We start from the raw sequence: 24,549 nt of genomic DNA on the forward strand, positions 1-24,549 counted from the left end.
TAAATTAAATTACTAATGTCTTCTTCAGAGAAGGAGTAGAGTGGAAAAAAAATAATGGTGATAGTATTTTAGTAATTTAATCGATATTTATTTAATCAAAATAAAGTCAAGATGTTAAATTATAATTATAAAGAAAAATGAGAGTTTGGCTTATAAAATCGCTAAAAAATAAGTGTGAATTATAAAATAAGTAAAATATAGGTAGTGATTTGTAAAATACTCAATAAAAAAAAAGATAAAAAAGAAAGAAGGGTGAGGGATGCATGCCAAAATGGTCAATAGCTTAGAGGGTGTTAGTGTAATTATACCCACAAAATACTTAAACCCACATTTTTAATCCTCTCTTTGTGAACACCCCCAACGCTTCTGGTCCATAAGCTTCGTAACACCGAACACCTTCCATCACCACCAGCTCCACGGGCCACACCGCCCACAGTAGACAGAAAGAGAAGAGAATGGCGCTTGCCATCTCCTCCCTCTCCTTCGTCCCCTCCAACCCTTCTCCCCGAACCTTCGCCTACAAGCCCTCCACTCATCGCATCCATTTCCTCTCCTCCTCCCTTTTTCCCAATCACTCCCTCACCCTCCGCTACGCGAAGAGGAGGAAGAGCCGGAGGAGAGGCGGGGGCTTTGCTGGATTCTCAAGCGTCATCTCCGCGTCGGCCGACTACTACTCGACTCTTGGAGTTCCCAGGTCGGCGAGCAATAAGGAGATAAAGACCGCGTACCGCAAATTGGCTCGCCAGGTATTTGCCGCTTGTCCTCTTCGAAATATCCTTTATTTCTTCAAAGGTGCAAATTCTCTTGAGTTTTAGATGCTCTTCCGGTACTGCATTCGTAAATATCTGCGGCGACAATCTTGAATAGCCGTAATTATCTGAAGAGCTGTGAACATTACCAATGCGCCGGATTGCTTACGGAGGATATTTCTTATTTTACATACTGGACTCGTAAAATTTATAGAAGTTTTTCACTTTCTCTAGGCATGGCCGAGAGAAAACACCAAGCTTGCAAAAATTAAAAGTGTTCTTGTGATTGTTCAATGTAGGATCAAACTTAGACTTTTCCCAGAGTGAATTCCCATAGAGAGGGGCATTTCTCAATCACTTATACAGAGTACTCTTGTTGCCTTATCATCTTTGCTAAGGATTCTAGAAGCATGATATAAGGAATCTGACTTAGATTGCAGTGGCGGCTACTTTGATTACAATGTTGTTGATAAGTTAGTAACACAGGCTTAGTGTTGAAGGTATGAGGAGTCATGTAGTCTCAAGAGGGGTGGGCTTTTGCCATCCTTTGAATGGAGGATTTTCCATTTTATTAATGTCCTACGATAGGGCGATTGGTAAATTCCTATTAATCTCTCTTATTGCCTCTCTTTCCTTTGGATCTAAAGAGTTCCATACATTTGTATGTTCTCTTTCAAAAAAATCGATTATGTTTTGGAAATAACTAGATGTAATATGAATTGCATATTCATTATGTCAGGGAAGTTTTAATCCTTGAGATTCTTTCCTCATTTAAATATAACACATTATTTTAACTATATCGCCACTAAAAGATTATTACTTTTATCTATAGTTGTAAGTCATTAAAGAAACCAGTTCACATAGTCACAAATCCTGGTTCAGCCCTTGCTTGAAGGCATTGATTATGAAGAGGTTTACAAGATGAGAGGAGTAGCCAGGGTGGGTGATTTAGGAACTGGAACTAGGGAGGCAATGTTGATGAGTATGATATGGTAGAGCAATAGAGGGTGACTATATTTGTGTGCACTGGTCTGTCTTGTTGAGGAAAGCATTGATGAGAGGGTGTAGAAAGATGGTGGTGTTGTCAATGAAGTGAGAACCCAAAATAGAAATAAAGAGTTGGGTGAGAGGGCACATAAAAAGTTAAAAACCAAGTATATATAATTCTGGTTGCTACACTTTCTATTATATATTTGAAATTCACTTTTTTTTTTTCAAAAAATAGATTATTGATAGACACTTTTCGTTTATCATCTTGTTTTATAATTTATATTTAAATCTATTGGGATCCACCTTCATAGTTTCTTGACTAAAATTTTATGATGGCCGTCAAGCTACCTAACACTACTGTCCTCTTTCTGAGCTTGGAACTGGTACTAAGAAGATATAACATCAAGTGCACAGAAGCAAAGTTGGATGATTAGTGACTTGTTGTTTTTATTTGTTTTTTTTTTTAGATATAATAGAAGATGGACTGTTGAAGATCACCATCTTTATAAAGGAGGCCCATTATGGAGGGCATTATATGCAAAATTTTCTGTTATCTAATCGTGTCATCTCACTAAGCATTTTGAATGGTCAACGTTATTAAAACTAAAAGCGTCATGACCTAACAATGATTTCTTCATTTTTCATAGATCTCTAGATCTATGCTACATTCTTGCATGTTGGATTTGCAACAGCTTGCTGATTTTGTGTTTTATCTGTCCAGTATCACCCTGATGTCAATAAGCAACCTGGTGCAATTGATAAGTTCAAGGAGATAAGCACTGCATATGAGGTATCAGATTTATTCCATTAATTTCCTTCCTGCATAAGCTTAAAGATCCATGGGGCCTGGTGCATAAATAATATTAAAATTGCCAATTCTCTCCTATTACTGATTTAATATTCATGATTTGTGTACTACATTCGTGAATATTGCATGTCGCTGAGTTTAATATGTCATGGACATTCCCAAAATGTACAGAAGGCTTTGCAAATTAGTAAGTACTTGCAGATACAAATACCTTACTTTTTTAATTTGAAGCCAGTTTTCAACTAACTAATACAAGTAAATGAACTAATCATACTTACCAATTTATAGAGGAAAAAATGAGCTTATGTGGAAAATTTAATGTTTTTGAAGAATAGTTGTCTAGCTAAAACAGGAAATGATTGCTAGATTGAGTCTACTTATCAAATATAGTAAAAGCAAATAATTCATATTCATCATATTTAAGAATGATGAGCAACTATCTGTTTGGTAAGCAAAGATGTTTAGATTATTGTATGTTGCTCTATTTTTTATCAAAGGAGAGTTGGCGGCATCACAAAATAGAACATCAAGAGCTATGGACAATATCATACTTATTAAGTCATGGATCCCAAAATTAGTGGATTCTGGTCTAGACCTGAAACTAGTATGGTGACTAGTTTTAGTCTTGGATCGCCATATCGACTGAAACTAATTTTTTTGATATTCAAATCGAATAAAAAATGTATCTAATTGATGTCCTTAACTGCCATCTTTTTAAATTTTTAGTTTTTATTCTCTTTTCGTCACACACACTCTCCACCCACTCTCACACTTTACCAAGTTTATTTGACGGTCAATCTGGTGAGCCCCTCCAGTTACTCTATACTTCGGTAAACTCAGGTGAGTATTTTTTTTTTCTCATTTATCTTTTTTTTATCTACTTTTTAACTTCTCTTTCCTTCCCGTCGCTGCTGTTCTGCAATAGTATTATGCGAGTATAATTTTTTTTTTAAATTCAACGAAATTCATTATAGTTTTCAGTGGGTTTTTTAGTTTTTAGGCTTCATTTTTTTAATTTGCTATTATTGTTTATAAACTTTTCAAAATTTTTTTACATTTTAAATAATATTAAGAATTTTACGTAATTAAAAATAGTTTGATCTGATACGGGCAGCCGATATGGCTGATATGACCAATACAACCGATACTGCCGATATGTGTCATTTTTTCTAATGGTTGATTCCGAGTTTCAAAACTTTGTATTAAGTATGAAATTGGTAACAATTTGTTGGCTCAATGTGTGTTTGGTTCTAGGTTTTGCAAAAAATGAGTTTGCTATTGAAAGAAGGGAGGGTGTTGACCTAGAACACCATAAAGTGAGCCCAAATTAGGCCCAAGTAGAAAATTACAATATATGTAAAATACCTAAATTTACAACAAGAAAAATCTCAAATAACTTATTTTGTAAATTGACTTTACAAAATACAACAACATGAGTATAAGACTATCTAAGTAAATTTGTGTTCAATAATTTTGCTCATGCATGAACTCCTACTGGGTGGTAGTTAGTTTTGAGGTTATGAATTGACACCATAGCAGTCAATCCATTGACAAATAAGCCAATAAATAGACATCTTAATAAAATTAAAATTAATATGCATTGCCAGTTTATTATGTAGATAGTCAAAGATATTAGATAAGTCAAATTTACCTTGTTGCACTCATATGGAACCTGCAAATCACTAGATGAGTACTCTTCTTTGCAAAATTCCCAATAGTAAAAGTAAACTTGGCACTGATGGCTTTAAATCCAGAAGTTGGACCCTTTCCTAGAATGACTAGACAAGCTTCCTCTTCTTAACATATTTGATATGCACCAAATACTGAGTAATAATAATGGTGACCATATGAGTTTCTTCAGGCACATCATGAACCTTTCATTTAATTAAAACTTCAAATATTGAACAACTTACTTCAATTGACTTATTTTGTTGGCCCTTTATTACCAATCTCAAAATACCATCTTTTGTGGTTTCAACTGATCATTGTTCCATCTCTGGTAATTTAGTTTTAGACTATGGATTGAAGTATCGGCCGATCCCTAATCTAAAACGTCTGAGAAGGAAAGCTGATATAATTGATACGGTCAATATGTATTATTTTTTCAAGCAGTCGATCCTGATCTTGAAACCAATATTGGAACCTTGTTTTAGACCTCTCAATGACAATGGACTCAATAATGCCTGATTTTTGAATAAAATTTTCACATCATCATTTGAAATTTGTAAATCTGATCTTGCTCTTTCATCATTTAAAAGCTTAATTCTGAAAGAATCTTCATTAAGAGGACCTTGACGGGCTCTTCTAGCACTTGATTAATAGACCTCCTGATTAGGTTTCTTCATTCAGCTCTTCATATATTTCCTGGCTCACCAACACTGTACCATTGTAGTCCCAGCTATTCATTTGAGTATCTTGATGCTGAAATTCTTTTTAAGGCTGAAGAAGATTTTGATGATTTTCATATAGGAGTATCAAAAAAACATCTTTCTTCTCTAGAACTAACATGGGTTGAAGTCCTTTTCAAGCATTTTGTCATTGAACTATCCTTAGAGATGTTGAAGAAGATGATGGGTTCTTTACTTATACACATAATCTTTAGAAAATTTTCTTGGGCTGTAAATCGTAATTGTCCATTTTGACCAATAGTGTTCTGAAACCAAGTTCAAAATCAGTAAGTATTGCTGGTTTTCAGTCTTGAACAATGAATTTAGGCTTTAGTTTTGAATAAGTTTTGGCTGGAACTGTTCTATCTCAGATCAAACTTCAAAACACACTTCAAAGTGGAAAATTCTGAACTAATCTCAAGGGTACTAATTCGTCAGATTTTCTTGCATCATCTTTCTCGTTAGATCTATCTGGTCCTAAGTTAGGTGTTAGGTCTTAAGAGAAAAGGAGCAAATTTAGAAAAAATACACATCTTAAGAAGAAAGAATGTAAGTTTTGAACTTATCTGATATCTGACTACTAGATAAAATTAGAAATTCATGAGTTGAACAATTTGTTATTTCATCAAGTTGCCTTACTAATAAGCGAGGAGAGAAAATGATTTATCTCTTGGTTCCTTGGTACGTCCAATTTAACATTAGCCTGTTCCTCATAGGTGACAGCATCTGCTTGCAGTATCAGACAGATCTTTGAACTGCTGTGTTTCTAGATTGCAGAAAGATTGTTGAGAAGAGTTTTGTTATTTACCTTTTATATGCAGTTTTTTGATATGGTACCCAAGTCTTTATTTGATTGTCAAGCTACTAATGAGTTTGTGAATCCTGTTTCTTTAGTTGTGTCTCTTTTATATTAACAAATCTGACTAGGTAGAATGTTGTCGAGATCTTACTACTTGCTTTAGCATTACATACCAGAAAATTTGCATTTCTTCATTTGTATCATTTGTATTTTGTAATCAAGAAGGAATAAAGGGTTTATCAGGTTGCAAACAAGGAAGATTAAGTCATCAAAGAAGGATATGTCAGTTATATTTTGAAATTTATAATTTCAGCTCCTGAACATGGATAGTTGGATACAGATGTGAGATATGAGATTGACATAGTACAGGCATACCAATACAGGAATTTCTTAAACCAAGGATGTGATAAGGAATAATCATATGATAGATCATTTTTGGGATGACTTAGATTTTCTGTTATGTGGAATGTGATATGCCCTTTCTTAATCTGAGTTAGATCATTACTTTGTCAGGTTCTGTCAGATGATAAAAAGAGGGCTTTGTATGATCAGTATGGTGAAGCTGGTGTCAAGAGCACAGCAGGGGGTTCAGCTGGAGCATATACAGTAAGTCGGTAACTAAGACATCAGCTGTGATATTTTTATCTCGTTACATCATCTTTTAGCAAGGTCATACTTGATGGCTACTGAATGGCTACCTTTCTAAAGTTAATTGTCAAATATTCGTAGACTGTTGAAGCAACAATACTTGGTGTTTAAATTTGCATTGTGATATTTACTAGCTATTCTCTACTTGATGTTTTTATGACTTCTATTTGCAGACTAATCCATTTGATCTATTTGAGACTTTCTTCGGTGCAAGCATGGGTAACTTTTCTGGTATGGACCAAAGTGCTTTTAGGACTCGCAAACGAGCTGCTGTAAAGGGTGAAGATATACGGTTAGTTGCATAGAATCAACTAATTTTCATTAGAGATGTTGATTAAATCAACTTATTTGAAACTCACAAGGAGTCAGGCTTGGTTTGAAATATCCTCTGCTGCAGTCTTTCTGATGTAGAATGAATGTGAATAACATGATTTCATGGTCAAAATTCAGTCTAATACTGCATCAAAATGGTTTATCTTGTGCTTGCATCCCCACAGCTTCCAAGTTCTAAATACTTATAACTTGTATGCATTTAATCATCTATTAGTGCATATCATATATTTGCTTATCAAACAATTTTGCATGGAATATGTTGTCACTAATGAGTATTCCGTGATATATTTCTTTTTCTTGTGTAGTATATGTAATTTTTCTCTTACAATCAAGTAAATTTTCTGGTCAGCAAATTCTTTCAATTCTTCGGCTTAGTGAAGTATTAGTTGTGCTTCGTTGGAGTTAATAGAACAGGAGAAATGCTTGAACGGCAAGGGCCTATCAATTTAACAGGAGTAAACTAATTAGTCAGCAAATATGTATTGAAATCCTAGATCTTATTTCAGATGGCAGAGCCAGAAAATTAGGCTATCAGTTTGTTTCTTGTGCCAGAAGAGGATGGCAAGAATACTAGATTATGTGTAGTTATTGAGATACCCCCAATCCCACCATGTGACCCCAACACGTGAAGTTTCCCTCATGTGAGATACTATTGGGGTAGTTTAGGACTAACCACATCAGCATCATAACCAAGCATAACAAGAGCTGGTGGGGTCCTCAGAAATAAGAGTATATGCTGAAACAAGATACAAAACAGGAGTATACACCCCTTTATACATCACTACTCCAAAAGAAGTAAAACAAGTTCTAATATCTCACTAGATGAAATTGCCACAAAATGCTCCTTTCTGCAACCATAGTCATCTGTATTATTTATTAAACAAATGGGGAGGCTAACACTTGCCAAGTGGCAATTATCTCTTGCATAATAAGATATAAGAACAAGCACATCATCATATAAACAGTATATAGGTGATTATGAAACAACCTCTGTATAATTGGACTTAATTGATGACAATATATTTCCACAAGCCATCCTTGACTCTAGGTCCACCGACTCGTCAACCATACTCATCCATGAAAAACACCTCCAAGAGAGGGTAAAACATAGCGGTAACATTGCATATCCATATTTGACGAACCATTGACTAAAGACCTTAATCGTAAGCCTATCACCACAAACACTACAACTACTGAGCGCCGATGCAAGTGTTCACAACATTAAGCCACTGGCTTTGCAAAGGCGTTCTCACCTTTTGCCAATCGGGTATCATTAGATCTTCGTTATCTTACCCTTATACATCCAATTTTATTACCAGAAGGGTTTAACTCTTGTCTACGACAGTAATTGCCCATCTAAGCTTGCTGAACAAAATGCTTAATTGTCTCAAATCCATAGACTAGGATTTCAAGCATGGGTTCCAATATATAATTCTAGTATATAATTTCTCCCTCTCCTTGACCTGGCTAGAGAGGTATAGTATATTGTCGAAATATAGAGGTTGCATCCCTTTTGGTCATGCATATGGTGCTAGTAGCATGTTATTATGTGAGCATGTTAATGAATTCAATAGGTATAACAGAAGTATCATCATAGGATATGTAAAATCATCATACGAAGATATGATATAATAAACACACAGTTATCATAGGCAAGTAAGGCAAATTGACATGCTGTGTAGTGATCTAGAGGGCCTACAATATTGCTCATGAGATATTTTATACGATACAAGTCTAATCACTGTTGGAATAATAATTAGTTGTCGGGGAATATAGTCTGCTTCCTTGAAATTGCTAGTTCCCTAGTGGCGATGAGGCTTCGAACTTATCACAGACCCCTTTCGGGGTCAGTGTTGACTTGAGGGAGATCCATAACAAAGCCTTATAGTGCTACCTACTCAAGGATTTATATTTTAGCAAAATTATATGGTCCAAAGTAGGAAAATAGCATGTTTCAACAAATCGTGGGCCAACCTGAACTAAAAATAGGTCTTAGGTCAACCCAAGATCGGGTTAAAACCCAATCTGCAAGGGCTCAGGTTAGGCTTTTCCCTGTCGGCCGCATAGGCTAAGGTTGGCCCATCATGCGGATCGAACCCACCATGCATGCGCCAATGTGCAAGTCCGCTCGGTCAACAGGTCGGTCCTTATGCCCATGTGGCACCCTGCTCGGGTGGGCCGATCCCGCCCCACTCGAAATTGGCCAAGGTCCCTAGCCCACAAGGGCTAGGTCACAACGCATAGTAGATTCCATAACACCTTCCCACATTTTGTGCCCAAAACCTACTGTCGATTGGGGATATGGGGATGCCAGTGACCATTGGTTGGCGACCAAGTATGCGGGCAAGAGGGAAGGTAGGGGAAAATGAGGGGAAGGTCCCAAGGTTCTGGCAAGGTCAACAACGAGAGATAATGGAAGGTGAATTAGCGATAGGAGAGCACCAAGGTGGGACTAGTTGGATGCTGACAATCAAAGAGGCATCCAAGCCTAATCACGGCACCTCGGCAAGTTGCTCGCCGACAAAGGTCACCAACAAAAACCCACCGACCTATTTTGCCGTAGAAGCACAAAGGTGATGAATGGCTGAAAAGTTAATCACACCACCAAAACCAAATTAGAGGTTGAAGGTAGAGGGCTCATTGGGAATTCACTTGCGAGGTTCGTACTGATGGCAACACGGATGGAAGAGAGGTTGGTGTTTTCTATAAATGGTAGGGGTGGAGTTGAGGAACGAGTAAAGGAGAGGGGTGGTCATAGCTCGTGACCCAACCCCCACTATCTCTCTCACTTTCTTTTTCCTTTTGGACGTTACAGTTGTAGATCTGAAACATGGGAGCCAAAGAGAATGTTGTTGTTTCAGAAGTATTTTCATTTGGGTGAATGTAGCAGCTTTTGCTCAATTTGTATATGCTTTCATCCTTTTATTGACAAAGTTTCTGATCTTTCAAGTTATCTTGCAGCATGAATGAAGCAAGTTTGACATGAGATATGATCCATTATGTTGCAAATTACATCTCTTTATTTGTTGAACACCTGCGTCATAGATACTCTTATTTATGTATATGTATGTCATGGGTTTTCTTTGAATCCAATTATTACTGCACTTCCAATTTATATTATATTACATTAAGGAACTTACTGTTGGTTTCCATTCGAAAGTTTATTGGAGTTGTTAAGTGATACCAAAGTCTGTCCTCAGATATGACGTGATGTTGGAGTTTTCAGAGGCTATCTTTGGAGCAGAAAAGGAAATTGTATTGTCTCACTTGGAAACATGTGACACGTGCTCTGGTACCGGATCAAAGATGGGCTCTAAGATGAGAGTATGCTCAACTTGTGGTGGGCGAGGTCAAGTAATGCGAACTGAGCAAACACCTTTTGGTTTATTTTCTCAGGTACCTGACAAAAATCTCTTATCTTCAAATGATCTTTAAGACTCAAATTATTAAAGAAGGAAAAATCAGTATTTTGGAAAAAAAATCCAGATAGATTTGGCATTCTACGAGAGATTAATGGGTTGAAGATTATAACTAGCGATATGTAAATCATATGAAGAAGACATTACAAGAAAAGGCTTCAACATATTTTGTGAAATTATTGTATTAGAAAGAACATTTAGACATCTCAGGGTTTATAAAAGTGTACTCAGTTGCACTTTGATGTAATATTTCAACTTCCCATTGCCTCAAGAAATGGTGATAATTGAGCTGCTTGAAATTGGCTTTTTTATCCTGGTTTCATCCTCATTTGTTACAAATGTCTTTACTTTCTGGTAATTCTATAATCAAATTTGATATATTTTACTCATATCTTAGAAGCTGAAGCTTTTAAAATTTCTAGTTGAATTTAACCATAATCTTATGACAAATTTATTTAAAGCTACTTGTAAGATCATTATATTGCATGACTGTATGTAGTTTTGTCTCTCATCTCTACACTATCCTTTTGTAATTATTATCTATTCAATCCAATTTGTAAAATGATCTGTGAATCTATAAATGCTAATATAATATGTATATTTTATTGTTTCTGATAAATAGGTTTCGATTTGTCCAACTTGCGGAGGAGAAGGAGAAATTATTTCTGAGTATTGCCGAAAGTGTTCTGGAGAAGGGCGTATTCGTGTTAGAAAGGATATTAAAGTGAAGATTCCTCCTGGAGTTAGCAAAGGTAGTACTCTTCGCGTACGTGGTGAAGGTGATGCAGGACCAAAAGGGTATGTAGGATATGTTTTATAGGTTCTAGTTTATATATAATAATACTTTTTTTAAGTATTTGATTCTATAACATGCGTGTCTTAATACCTAATAAAATTGTGATGAATCTTTGGATGTGAGGCTACTAAAATAATAGGTTTAACTTTTTAAATGGTAAATTATAAATTACCCCCATGTAATTATGCTCAAAGTCAAATTTCTCCTTGCAACTTCCATTTGTATCGTTTTGAACCCCTCTGTTCCAAATTAGTATATAAAATTGAACGGATGTTAATGGAGCCATCAAGTTTCCGTAATACCCTGTGATATTAATTATCCCATAGCGTTAGCAATCAGATCTTATACCCATAATCATGTATATGTGAGATACATGCTAGATAAGGTCTGTGGCTATCTTTTTTAGGAGGAAGATAGAGGAGGGAGAAAAACTCAGAAAAGGCAGTTTGTTGTAGGTGTGAAGGAGGAGCAATGGTGAGTAAATGTTGGTTTCATTAATGGAAGAAGCGCAATTTTGTCATTCTGAGGCCCATTTTAGCAAGAAAATCATTCTGCTAAGAGCTTTCTGAAAATTTCTGAATTTCGATGAAAAATATGACAATTTCACACTAGTTTGGATTACGTGCAGCCAAAGTGATACAAATGAGATTTTAGGGTGTTGTTTGATTTTGGACATAATCACAAGGGATAAATTTATAATTTACCCTTTCTTTAACAAGTACCATTGTGCAAACCTTGGCATCTAAAGTTGCATGCCTTGGTCTTAACTCTTATGTTCCATGGGAACTCCTTCGGTAAGAGTGATGAATCCCAAGCTACATGTCCACAGCTAGCATGTGTTTCCTTGTCGATAATTCACATATTCTCATGGTAGTTTCCAACTTCTTTGCTGACTACTCCAAGTTTAACTTACCTGGAAAAGTTAATACACAAATTGGTCAATAAATAGTTAAGTACTTAGTCATTCCTCTTTTGTGTTATTTACTCTTTAGTTTGCATGACTGACACTATACATTAGATTGTGAAGTAAGATATCTTATTATTCACTTATATAAAGTGATTACTATCAGAGCAGCAGGTAAGTAGGCTACTCAATTCTGAAGAAACTTTGTTTCTTTGTTACCCAGAAGGTATTCAAGAGCCAGTAGCTTTAAACTTTAATGGATTTGTTATATACTATTTTTATTACAATAGGATTAGGATCTGCTATCTAAGTATCTCCTATTAAAAAGTGTTACAATATAAAGTATAAATACTATCGTTCTCTAATAGTTTATGACCTCGTTTACTTTAAGAATAAGGTTAATTATAGAATTGGTATTCATCTTTATTGTTCCTAAAATGGGATTTTTATTCTAAGAATAAATATCCTATATTCACTTATATTATAGAGTAAAAATGTAATAATTATCTTTGATATTATAAAGTAAAAGAGAAGATAGAAAAAAATGTGTTTTGTTTTGTATGAAATTACTATTAATATCTTTTGATTTAATATAAAGTAGGTTGATGAGATAGATATCATTGGTAAATTAGTAATTAGGTTAATGTGTGGTATAAGATGCAATTTTGATAAATAGTATTTGTATTTTAAAGTAGCGTTTTTATGATGTTTAGCTGTTATTATGGAATAATGAGTTGTATTTCAGGATAAGAAAAAAAAATTATTCCGAAAATGAATGGGAGCTAAGTTTTTAGAGTAGTTGCCGAGTTAACATGATATTAGAGCATGAATTCCTAAGTTTGAATCCCGCTAGGTCTATATTGTCAATTAAGTCAAATCCACTTTTTAGGCTTATTAAACATATCTCAAGTTCAAAAGTGAGAGAGTTGAAATATAAAATATTAAAATTACTATTCTCTAATAGCTTAAGTTTTTGAGATAGTTGGCTAGTTAACAAACAACAATTGAATCCAAGTAAAACGTACATGTCAATCAAGTTATTTATCCAAGTTTTAATTCAAAGTCAGTAACATCCCTTGCACTCTTTAGATTATCGCATAGATACCTATGCTAGTACAAGAAGGTTTTCCATGTATCTTTATCGAGATAGGGATTGGTCTCCTGAAAAACTGATACATATCGGGCGCCCATGTTGGATTGAACTATTTTTAATTATATAAAATTCTAATATTATTTAAAAATATAGGAAAATTTATAAACAAATATAAATTTTTTTAAAAAATGACCGAAATATAAAAAAAATAATTATTCACATATAAACCCTAAAAATTAAAAAAGTATTTACTTGCTTAAATTCATGATGAATTTTGAGCTGGATCTAGTAAATTCCTGCGCTCGTCATCATCGTTATCATCATAAATTTGTAAGTAGTGTTGCCTAAGGCCTAGTTTTGCAAAAAGATATCGAACTAGTCATATCAAATAATTGCCCTATTTGTTGTGTGACTTGTGTCTGCGGAGGATAATAATCTTTCTCTTAATTGCTCTCTAATCTTTCTAACCCTGCAATAAAGAAGGTAATAGAGAGAGAAGAGAGGCACAATGTAAAAGAAATGTTCTCTGTTCTACAATGCATAATAGTGAACATCACTATTCAGCATTGCAAATTGCAAGAATAGTGAAGGAACTGCAGCAAGAGAGAGGGAGAGAGTGGAAAAACCGAAAGAATAAAAAAAAAATCAGTATTCTGTAGTGCTTTTTAGTGAAAGAAAATAAAAAATGGAAAAACAAACTTCTGCTGCTTTTACAGTGAAGAAGAAGAGGAGAGCAGAGAGAGAAGAAATGCAAGAAAAAAATTTCTGCTTTTGTAGTAAAGAAGAGAAGAGAGAGAGAGAGAGAGAAAGGAAAAAGATTTACATAGCTGAGGTCGCCGGGGTTCGCTGGAGCCAGATCTGTGTCAACAGCACCCTGATTTATGCCAGAGAAGAACTGGTGCTTTGCTTGGGAGAGAAAGAGAAAGAGAAAGAGAAAGAGAGAAAAATGTGAGAGGAAGAAGATGGATACATCGATTATATGATGTCCTTGAGTCAGATGGGGGTTCAGATTGGGATCAACTGATTGTTGGAACTATGAATACAATTATGTCATCTAGCCACCTTAATCAATTTATTTAAGTTTTCTCTGTCTGTCATTCTAGGTTATTGTGTGAAATCTTCAAAACTTTTAATTCTGTGATACTACATCATGAAAATCATATGTTAAATAACAAAACCATATTAAACCCTATTTCAGACAATTTAGTTGTATGCTCATGCGGTGTTTCAAGTTTCCAAATAATTCCACTAATGGCACAATGTCCTCTCTTGTAGATTGACTAATCTATCCTAACTGAACAAGTTGGATCAATATTCATGTGATTGCAGAAAACACAAATGAATGACTAGTTAGATTCGTCCATATAGTTGTAATATAATCTCATTGTCACATGATATCTTATTCCAGTTGCTAGGCGCCTAAAAAGAGATATCTGTGATATCTAATTGGATCACTTTCTAACTCCAGGCAACATTTATGTCACTGATTAATGCATATGTCCACATAAATTGATCATCTAGAGATTTACATTTTTTATTTTGTAATATAACCAGGTGTCTATTCTCTTACTGGCATGTCAGCTCAACTTAAAACTTAATATCTGAAAATTTTATTTAATTTAACAATTCAGCAATGGGTAAATTCTATGCCCTACTTCCTTGGGTGACGTCAAAATTTTGAACCCTAAACATGTGACATATATCACTCTTGATGTTTTGCCATATCATTGTTATACCCTACGTTCTGATATCATTAGGTGGAGCACCCAGAAGGCCAGAACATGCAATGCACTCCCCACATGCCAGGATGGCACATGGGGAGTGATTGGCAGGTCATGGGTTGCTATTTGCATACAAGCTACATAAGGCAACTTGGCTGATGGAATGATCTAAATTCTTTGTTGTAGTTAAGGCTCATGAAAACTAGGAGAAACCCTCTGGAATGTCCTCTGTACATTAGAAATAGTTTAGAGAGGGAAGAAAATGACAACTTTTAATTTTTAACAACTGTTGCCTAATGAGAAAATATTCAAATGGTTTATTTGGACTATGCGCAGAAGAAAGCAGTGTACATGAACAATAGAAAGTGCTCATCTTTTTATTTTTGATTTGGTTTCGTCCAGCTCCATTAATTTATGTACTTTAAGGTGATTATAATTGATGAGTTCTAAAACATGTGCCTCCATTATGTTGTCATTGTAGCTCTATTAACTTTTTATTTATTATCTTCTTTTGGCATAACTGAGAAGCTACCAATGTTATTATTCCTGCTTTTTAGCTATCTAATAGTTATAGCTGTTCCTTTTAATTACTAGGGGACCTCCTGGAGATCTTTATGTATGCCTTGATATAGAGGAGATACCAGAGATACAAAGAGATGGAATCAACCTGTGTTCGACTGTTTCAATAAGTTATATAGAAGCCATTCTGGGGGCTATAGTAAAGGTGAAACTTAGAGCTTGTTAACAACTTTTTGATAAATAGTTCACAATCATTTCTGCAACAACATATTTGTCTACTTTGGGTTAATGTTTATTGAAGCATTCCTTTTCTAGCATGATTTGTGTTAACTACCATGCAGTACAACAATTTCAGTTATATGATCAAGAGACCTTCTATAAGAGTCTGTTAAGATTTAAATTCAGTTGATAAAACTTGTAGGTTGAAGCATAAATGTAATGCTCAACCCTTTCTTGGTATTAACTGATGTGCGGTTGCATTTCTGAAATTGCATAAGTTCTATACTTTGACCTCTTGATCCTCTTGCAAAAATAAGTGTACTTCTTACTGCTGACCTTTTTTATTGTTATGTATTTATATATGCTCTTTTGTTCACAAGTGCATGGCTTTGGTTTGCGTGTAATAGATCTTCACATAAGGGGTGCTCAATTATAATTATTGTAACAAATTATGCGGAGATTGAAGTAGAAACATAAAGCAACCAGCCAGTAAACCTTTTCCAGTTAAGCGCTATGTACTACAAGAAGGCCATGAGAAGAAGGGAATTGCTGGCTATGGATATTACTCCTTTGGGGGATCGAGAATGGTCATCTAAGAACATCTTCATTAGGATAGTTACAATGAGAGCCATCTCATATATACAACTCAAGATAGGTAGTTGCATGCGAAAGAAACCTGCTGTTACTGCTAACAAGGATTACTGTAGATGACATGCATTGGACCAGCTGGTGTTGCTGTTTGGGACTCTAGAGCTCATTGTCTGATAGTGAGATACATGCCTTAGAGCCCATGTGCCACGTGGTGTATTCTGTCCCTGCACATGCTAGAGCCTTGTTCGGACATGCAGAGGCTTAGAGTACCTGTAGAGTTTCAGGTGTTATGCCTGTGCTGACCGGTGTACTGTTTTGCCCGATACTTAAATTCTCATCTTCTAATGCATGGTAACTCAAAATCCAATCAATTTCCCAATTAAATTTTCATTAGGATCAGCAAGTTGGTTTGGTTGTGGTTATTTGCAAAAGTTTAATATATGGGCCCGCAAGTCATTAACAAATAGAAATGTTGTTCTTGCTGCTCTTCCTTGAGCTTTGTCATGCCATTTCTCTAGGTTTACATATATTTCTGTAGTAAAAGGTGATCTAGGCTCTAGATGCACATAGTTCTAGATCCTTCATGGACTAATAGAATTTAGATTGTAGATTTCTTGCAGTGGCTTCAAACACAGCGACACTTGTGATATTCCTTCTTTGTTTGATAATTGGAGGAACAACTTTCAAATAAAATAGTGCAACAGGATGGAGCAAAGTTTCCATGCATACATCAGAGGTTCGAGATTTTACAGAGGTCAATTAGTAGTTTGGACATGATCTCTTCTAACATGTAATCATCAGATACTCTGTAAAAATGACATAAAATTATATTACTTATGAATAACTATTCTGGGAAAAGTCAGTGTTGTTACCTGGGATGCTGCAACATCAGGTTTTTTTATCAAATAATATGATACCATAATAGCTATTACTCGAATATTTCACGGGAGGAAGGGGTTTTGTACGAGTGCATGTCCAGTAATGTATGTTAATTCTTTGAAAACAAGAAAGGTCAGTTTCTCAATGAGTCAATATATACTTTGACTCAATCATTTTGGATGACACATTTGATAGATTTAGTGGCGCTTATAATAAATTTATAAACTAGAGAAATGGAAGAAGGTAAAATTCATTATGTTTTCTTTGTGATGTTCTCCAGAAGCCTCTTAATTTGTTGTTGGAGGAACTTAAAATTGAACAATGGAGGATACAAACTATTGAAATCCAGAAGTTTGGAAGGGTTAAGCCTTTGGATTGGTATGTAAAATAATCTTGCAGTGCGTGTCAATCTTCCCTGTTATTTAAAGTCTAGAAATTTTCTACTGAAGATCACTTCCAATTTTTCTTCCCAATCCAGTATCCATAATTCTTGTAAGTTGTAACCTTTCTCAAGTAAAAATGTTGGAGTTGATTTTAATAGGTCACTTCCTTGGAGATAATGAAGCAACAAATAGCAAAAGTGTAACTTGAAAAGCTCAATGCTTGATAATGGACTTAAGTTATCTGCTGAATGATGGTACTTCCTGGATATTCTTTGGTCAAAAGTCAAAACCAAGATTCCATGTTGACTCTAAGTTATCTCTTTATAAATCATATTTGCATTTGTTCTAGTAAACCCGAAATATGGCTACTGTTAAGTAATTCTTCCGCAAAAATGAATAAGGATAATATGTTATATAGAACGGGACTAGCAACTTTACACTAAAACCTTGGGAAAAGTTTCCAAACATGTTTTTTCCCATTGATTGCACCTGACAATTGTAAAATACTACTCCTTAGGTTGAGGGAGAAAAAAGACAATAACTTTTTTCATTTCCCAAGACACATCCGGTGGATAAAAAGATGGTAAAAGATTTACCATGAACTTTGTAGTCTAAGTGTGAAGTTTCTAATCATAATTATATATGGACATACTCTTAAGTGATTCTTCCAGCAAGAAAGGAAGTTATATAGATGCATGTAAGCTAATAAGTAATAACTATTACACTCTAGCTTACTACATGCCAAGTGAATAAATCATAATAATTTTTAATGGGCTTTTCTATCAATAAGAAATGCAACCTGAAAAGTTACCTTGAGAAAAGTGTAGAAGTGTGGTTGGACTTTAAGGTGCAACTAAGTTGTTCAGCTTTGGATGTCCATCAACTAGGCTAATAGCATTATGATCTTCAGTAATGAGTAGAGAAGGAAGAGAAGCATGATAATATTAAAGGATGATGAAGTCATAGGGCTAACAACAGAAACTACAGCAAATGTATAATCTGCTAATATAGTAAGCTTATCCAGTATAATCTTGAGCAAGGTTACAATTACTGGTTCTAATCTGGTCTTGTTAGATTTACTTTTTGGCTGTGTTAATATTTCAAACTTATCGCAAAAGTGTAAATATGCGAAAATTAGAAACAATCTAGAAAATGAATATCTAGGAGATGAAGGTTTCACATTATCTACTTAGTACATTACTCTATCTTTAATTTTATCCCTAGAAGGTGAAAGAGCAAGCATGCCTTAATTGAATACTTTAATGAGTGTTGATTATTGAGCACTTTTACTTGTTAAGTCTGGAAAAAAGGGACTAAAGTTTATATTAAATTTCAGCCTAGAGGCTCTAAACCTATCCGTTTTTCATTAAAATTAACTTTAGTTTACATCTACTAGAACATCCATTTTATGTGTAGAACAGGCCTATGCTGCTCCAATATTATAGAGGCTGATCAATCAAGACCAATTGCTAGACAAATTACTTACTATCAGTTCATTTAAAAAGTAGAGACTTAACTGCTATCATGATCACTGTTTTTCCCATATGTGATCTGTCATCTATGTGCTACTATTATGCTGAAATCCTATTTCTTAATGTAAAATATTGTATTAAGTAGGTGAAAACAGTTGATGGGTCTACAGAGCTTCAAATACCTTCGGGCACCCAACCAGGTGATGTGGTGGTTTTAGCAAAGCGAGGGGTTCCTAAGTTGAATAACCCATCAATACGTGGCGATCATTTATTCACTATCAAAGTCACTATACCAAACCGCATCAGGTGAAAATTATAGTTTTGCATATGGGCTATTTTCCATGTAGATTTTCTATGAAAGAAGGGAATGAGAAATGCAATACCTGTTTCTTTGTTTTAACTTCAGGAGACTGCATTTTAGAAATAAAAAAAAAAGATCTCCACATAATAACTCAGTTTAACATTAAATGGTCACTTAATTGTAGGATTGATTTTGGTTATGGAATGTTGTTGATCTTAAAAGTTCTAGAAGCAGTTATGAACAAAGATTGGCACATAAAAATATGACTTTCCAGTTTCAGAGAAAAAGTATTTCAATGTAAACCTCTTTTTGGGACAGTCCTTCACAAAGATGTCTACTTGGGAATACTAGTGTACATAATAAGACATATACTTTCATGTTATGAATTGTCGAAGCTTGTTTATTATATGTAAACACACTTATTGTGGTAAATTTGAAGAGCTTTTGTTGGTTGAATAACTACTTTTTGATATTCAATTTGATCCTTGATTTGGTTGATATATTAGGTTCAATCTCATGTTGTCTATTTATGTCCTTTCAATTTATTAGTGTTATGATATATTAAGTTCAATCTCATGTATATGGGAGCCTTGGGCACTCAGAAAACCTGTTTGTTCACTCACTATTCACTACCATATTTTGCATTCCTCATTCTAATATTTGTTCTTTCATAGTGGACATGAGCGTGACTTGCTTGAAGAACTTGCTTCTCTAAGAAATGGTAGCATCAGCCGTGCACGTCCCCGTAGTAGTACCCAACCACAGGGTAAGCTTATAGCATTTCAAGTACACACAATTGGTTCTTTCTGCAGGTACTTAGGAGTATTGAATACTTAAATGGTTATAATGGTTGGTTGTAATTTATTTGCATTTGTTGTACTTGCGTCTATTTGAAATCATTAATTCAATATTTCTTGTCAAATTAACTTCAAAACTTATTGAGTTATGAAATATCATGTGATTCATGTCTTATTTAAAAGCTAACGAGTATAATTCTGATTGCAGCCAAAAGAATGGAGAGTCCACAAATTGTTGAGCCTGAAGATTCAGATCAAAATGGTGGGCAGACAGACTTCTGGCAGCAACTAAAAGATTTTGCTGGGTAAGTCTTAATATCTATATTTCCACGAATAATATTTTACCAAGTATATAAGTGGCTTCTTATGATGAATATATTGACTTGAATAGGCAAAGAACTAAATCCAAGATTTTACCTATGAAGTTTTAGCCTTTTAGGAAATTGTAGATGCATTGTCGAAGTATACATGTGACTTGACTGCATTCTAGACATGGATTTCTTACCATATAAGTATTTCTTATCTTAAAGGTAAGAAATCCATTTTATGAGAATTCTTGTTTGTCTCCACGGAGCAAGCTAGAATATCTCAATATTATGTGGGTTGGAGTCAAACTGAAGTTTGTCAAGTGCCTCTTATTGAGTCAAATATTGGACAATTTAGAATCAAGAGCTAGCCTAGGGTTTTGTTTTTAGCCGAGGCTTTTCAAATTACTTGATTAAGGTAAGTGTAGGTGGTTGTACCGAACATCCAAAAGAGTTTATTTTGGAAGTACATCTCGCCTTCTGTACTTGGCTTTTACGGAAGGTGCTTTATTTTGTGTGTATCCAAGAGAAATGGAAGAGATGCTGGATCTTTGTCTCTTTTATGTGTTGCTATATACTTATATCTTGTATATCTATTATATTGTAAGACAGTAAAATCTGTTTTACACAGTACTAGAGCTGGAGGATGAGATGGCAGATCTATCATCTCTATAAGCTATAATACCATCGGAATAAATCAGCTGATGCTGCTGTGGTCTGGTTTAATCTTGTCACAGAACTTCTTTGAATTGGTTCAACTTGCACTCAAAGGTTCTCTTTCTTGTCAGGCAGCAAATTACTTTTTCAGAGAAAAAGAAAGAAGGGAAATGAGTGAGAGGAACAAGATAAGGAATTAGATCCAAGGATAGGACATCGCATATGCTGTAGATTGTAAATTTGACTGATTAATAATATCAACACTCTTACAAGGTTGCAGTTGTTCCACAATTTTTCCAAATGCAACATTTAACTTTATTATGAGGGCATCACTTTGTGTGGTAGTAAGGCTTTCCCCTTGCATCCAAGAGGTCATGGTTTCTAGTCTTAATAAGTGAGAGTAAGACTGCATGTATGTTATCTCCCTAGACCTTGCATAGTTGAGAGCCTTGTGCACTGGGATTCTTTTTAACCTTTAGGTTTATTCTAACTTTAATTAAAAAGTCTAGTGAATGTTGTATTGAAAGATGAAAAGTCTATGCCTGGTGTTGTTATGCAAGGTTGCTAGAGTATTCTTTTTAAAGTTTGATCTTCATACAATATAAAACACCTCTGGTATTTGTTAAATTCATTACATGATTTGGGGTTTTTGCATGTAACCCTTAATATTCCTTTATTTCCATGTATATCCTTACTAAATATCTTATTTGCATGTATACTTGTTAAAAACCTTTGTTTTTGCACGGATACCCTTATGTTACTATTTTAATATCTAGAAGTTAAATTTTGAATTATGTATACCTTTAGCTATTAATGTGAGTATATAATAAACCATCTTGCAGAACCTGCTTCATATGGTAAACCTACACACTTTCTATTTGTCTTTCATGCATTTTTTTTCCTTGTCTAGTTATACATGTTAAATCAAATTTCCGTCTTCTCACCCATTAAGATGGAGATTTTATTGTGTGAATACATATCTTTTTGAACATTAAAGCAATCAAATTTATATCACATAAGAAACAATTACAATGTCGACACTCCATATCCATCTGGGGGAGTCGTTTACTTTTGGCATTATGTTCTTTGCTCCATCTTATTCCCTATATTATCATAGGTTAGTCTCAAATTCAAGGTATCCCCCTGAAATTTGATTTGATTCTGCGGGGATCAGGTGGGCCAAATAAAATATGAACCACACTGAAACCCGTTTTACTTAAGATTAATGGGTTTCAGTGTGGTGGGTAAGCACAAACACAACTCAAACTTGATCCAACCTGTTCTCACTTTTATCTTCATCCCCTCCAGTGGCTTGGATTCCAGCCGACTTTTTTTGCCACCAATCTCTTCTCCAGTCTCTCTTTTGTCTTCCTTTAGCCCTCTCTCTCCCCGCTCTGCTTACCCTCATTCGGGCGCTATCATTATTTCCTTTTCTGCCTCTCTCTACACTCTCATTATAATTCTCGGCAGTGTATCGGCGGCTTTAAATCCTTGGAAGGTGCTTTAATAGAGAAAAGGGGATGTTAATCACCATTTTTGGTTTTTGGAAGGAAAATAGCTTACCAAAACGCTGGTACAGTTAAGTTGGAGAGAAGTAGTGATATACTACCGGGGTTTATCTGAAGTGCAACAAATCAAAATTCAAGGGGGTACCTTAAGTAGTGCCTGTCCCTGTTATCTTTGACATAAATAACTATTTTTGGTGAATTAACTTATATATAGTTTTTAAACAATACGATTTGGAACTGACCTAGACCTGAGTAAATGAGTTGAATATGAAGTATATCATTTTTGACTAGGTTAGCTAATTGAATGACCTGGTTGGTCTAAAAGAACTTAGTATGGAACTGGCTTACTAATTTACATTTGTTTGAAATTCATCTCTGGAACATATTCTATTCCGCCCCATATTTTCTTGGCCAATGTAGAACCTAATTTGTTTCAAGTTGCAATATTTAAGACCTCCAAATGGGGATAATTTTACCTACACAAATTTTAGTTTTATGGGTTTGAATTTGCACCTCCATATTCTGATTGCCTTCTGAGAACAATTTTTCGTTTTAGTGTGGCTGAGAGGACAAACCATACTTGTTTTCTTTTATTCAGCATTTGCAAAGCACATCAATTTGTAGAGAAAGGCTTCAATTAGAGTGGTTGATTTTAGAGGGACCATCATTTGATGATTCATTTCTCAATTCAAGTAGGATATAATCATCTTATGTATGATACCTTTTTTAAGAAACCAATAGAACCAGAGAGAAAAGAAGATTATGCTGTTCAGAAGTGCAAGAGAAGCATGGATTCTGGAGGTGATTCTATAGCAACTCCAGCACAAATTTGATAACAATGTGTCCATCTGAAGTGTGTCTCAAATGTCAGAAGATAGTTATACATTTTATTCTGCGTATTTTGTGACAAAATTGATGAATGAGATCATTTCCAGATTTAAAATCTCAGATATGCATGTTAATTTTTTTAATTACATCACCTTCTTGTTGGTTCTTTTTTTGAATTTTCTATTAAGTAATAGTAGTACATGAAAGTTGCTGGTTGATACTTCCTATAGAGGTTTCCAATTGAACAGGCCTTACTGTTTCTCCTTGTACTCATTATGGCCATTGAAAGTATGATTATATATGTGATGTATAATAGATAGGTATAACTGCTATATTAAGTTATTAACACAAGCAAGGCAAGATCGAGATAACATCCATTTCCTAATACTAGGGGCCCAGCGCATTACATTCTGGAACATATACAGAAAAACGCCAGTCATATCAGACATAACCTATCCCTTCACCATATAAGACCAAGAGAATTGATAGCAAATGAAAAAATACCAAATAAAAGTGTTGCATCAGTGAGGCTAGTTTTGGATGGAACTATAAAGAAATGAGGATGACGGAGAAAGCATAGTGTGTTAGTAGGTATTGGAAAGAGTAACAGCATTGCAGCTAGACTGGAGACTGAAAGGAAAGTGCCTTCTTCAAGCATCGAGTTTTACACACTATGCACACATAATATGCTTTCAATGCTTTATTGAGGAAGGCATCAACTTTTAAAGTCTTTTCATAGCTATGGAAAGCAGAAGAGTTCTTTGGGAACCTATGTTGTTTATATCCAGAAAAGTTAGGCAATAAAGTAACCAGTTATCGGGCTATAGTGAGCTATATTCCCAAAGAAATACACTTAATAAGGAGCAGCTTTCTGTGCTATATGCTGTTGACTTAAGATATCATTTTATGTACCTTCTCTATTTTATTCTTATTCCTTTCCTTTGACAATCTGGTCTCAATTCTGGTATCAAATTAGATAAGATTGTTTTGTTCTTTATCTAGTTTAATTAATGGAAGTTGTTAATATTCTTCTGAAATTTTCCTGAAGATCCCGATATAAGTTCGTCTGGATTATATTTTATGTTTTGGTAGATTAGCTCTGATTCAGAAGCTCTTTGATGGACTGCTGGGGACCTCTCAATTGCTCAATGAGCCTCAGATTGAGTTTATGAGTACTTCTGAAAGTGTCATAATTGTGAGTTCAGGTTAATTTGACCAACTCCTTCTCTGATTGCTTTTTGTCCACAAGATTTTCCCAAGCCAGGATGAGCATGGAGTGTTGTGTTACGTAGATTGACAGCTAGTGTAAAACTTTTCTCAAGAAAACTGTGAAATTGGATCCAATCATATTATCCTAAAAGGGGGTAGAAACACATTTTACATTTTCATTCAGGAAGAATCAACATTAGAGATTACACTGACAATTTCTTTCAGAGTTCCCAA

General features: G+C 34.8%; 1 protein-coding gene across 1 annotated transcript in view; it reads left to right on the forward strand.

The window, feature by feature from the left end:
• The first annotated feature begins 360 nt into the window (after window positions 1-360).
• Window positions 361-24,549, forward strand: part of LOC140760563 (uncharacterized) — a 30,136-nt gene continuing 5,947 nt past the window's right edge. Inside the window, exons 1-10 of the mRNA XM_073097567.1 lie at window positions 361-746; window positions 2,461-2,529; window positions 6,247-6,339; window positions 6,555-6,673; window positions 9,915-10,110; window positions 10,756-10,931; window positions 15,242-15,371; window positions 18,856-19,016; window positions 19,686-19,777; window positions 20,017-20,113. Coding sequence (XP_072953668.1) covers window positions 456-746; window positions 2,461-2,529; window positions 6,247-6,339; window positions 6,555-6,673; window positions 9,915-10,110; window positions 10,756-10,931; window positions 15,242-15,371; window positions 18,856-19,016; window positions 19,686-19,777; window positions 20,017-20,113 — 1,424 coding nt within the window. The 5' untranslated portion in view covers window positions 361-455. The remainder of the gene's footprint in view (window positions 747-2,460; window positions 2,530-6,246; window positions 6,340-6,554; window positions 6,674-9,914; window positions 10,111-10,755; window positions 10,932-15,241; window positions 15,372-18,855; window positions 19,017-19,685; window positions 19,778-20,016; window positions 20,114-24,549) is intronic.

Source organism: Typha angustifolia, chromosome 5 (genome assembly GCF_048772165.1).
Source record: "Typha angustifolia cultivar Huaian chromosome 5, ASM4877216v1, whole genome shotgun sequence".
Classification (NCBI taxonomy): domain Eukaryota; kingdom Viridiplantae; phylum Streptophyta; class Magnoliopsida; order Poales; family Typhaceae; genus Typha; species Typha angustifolia.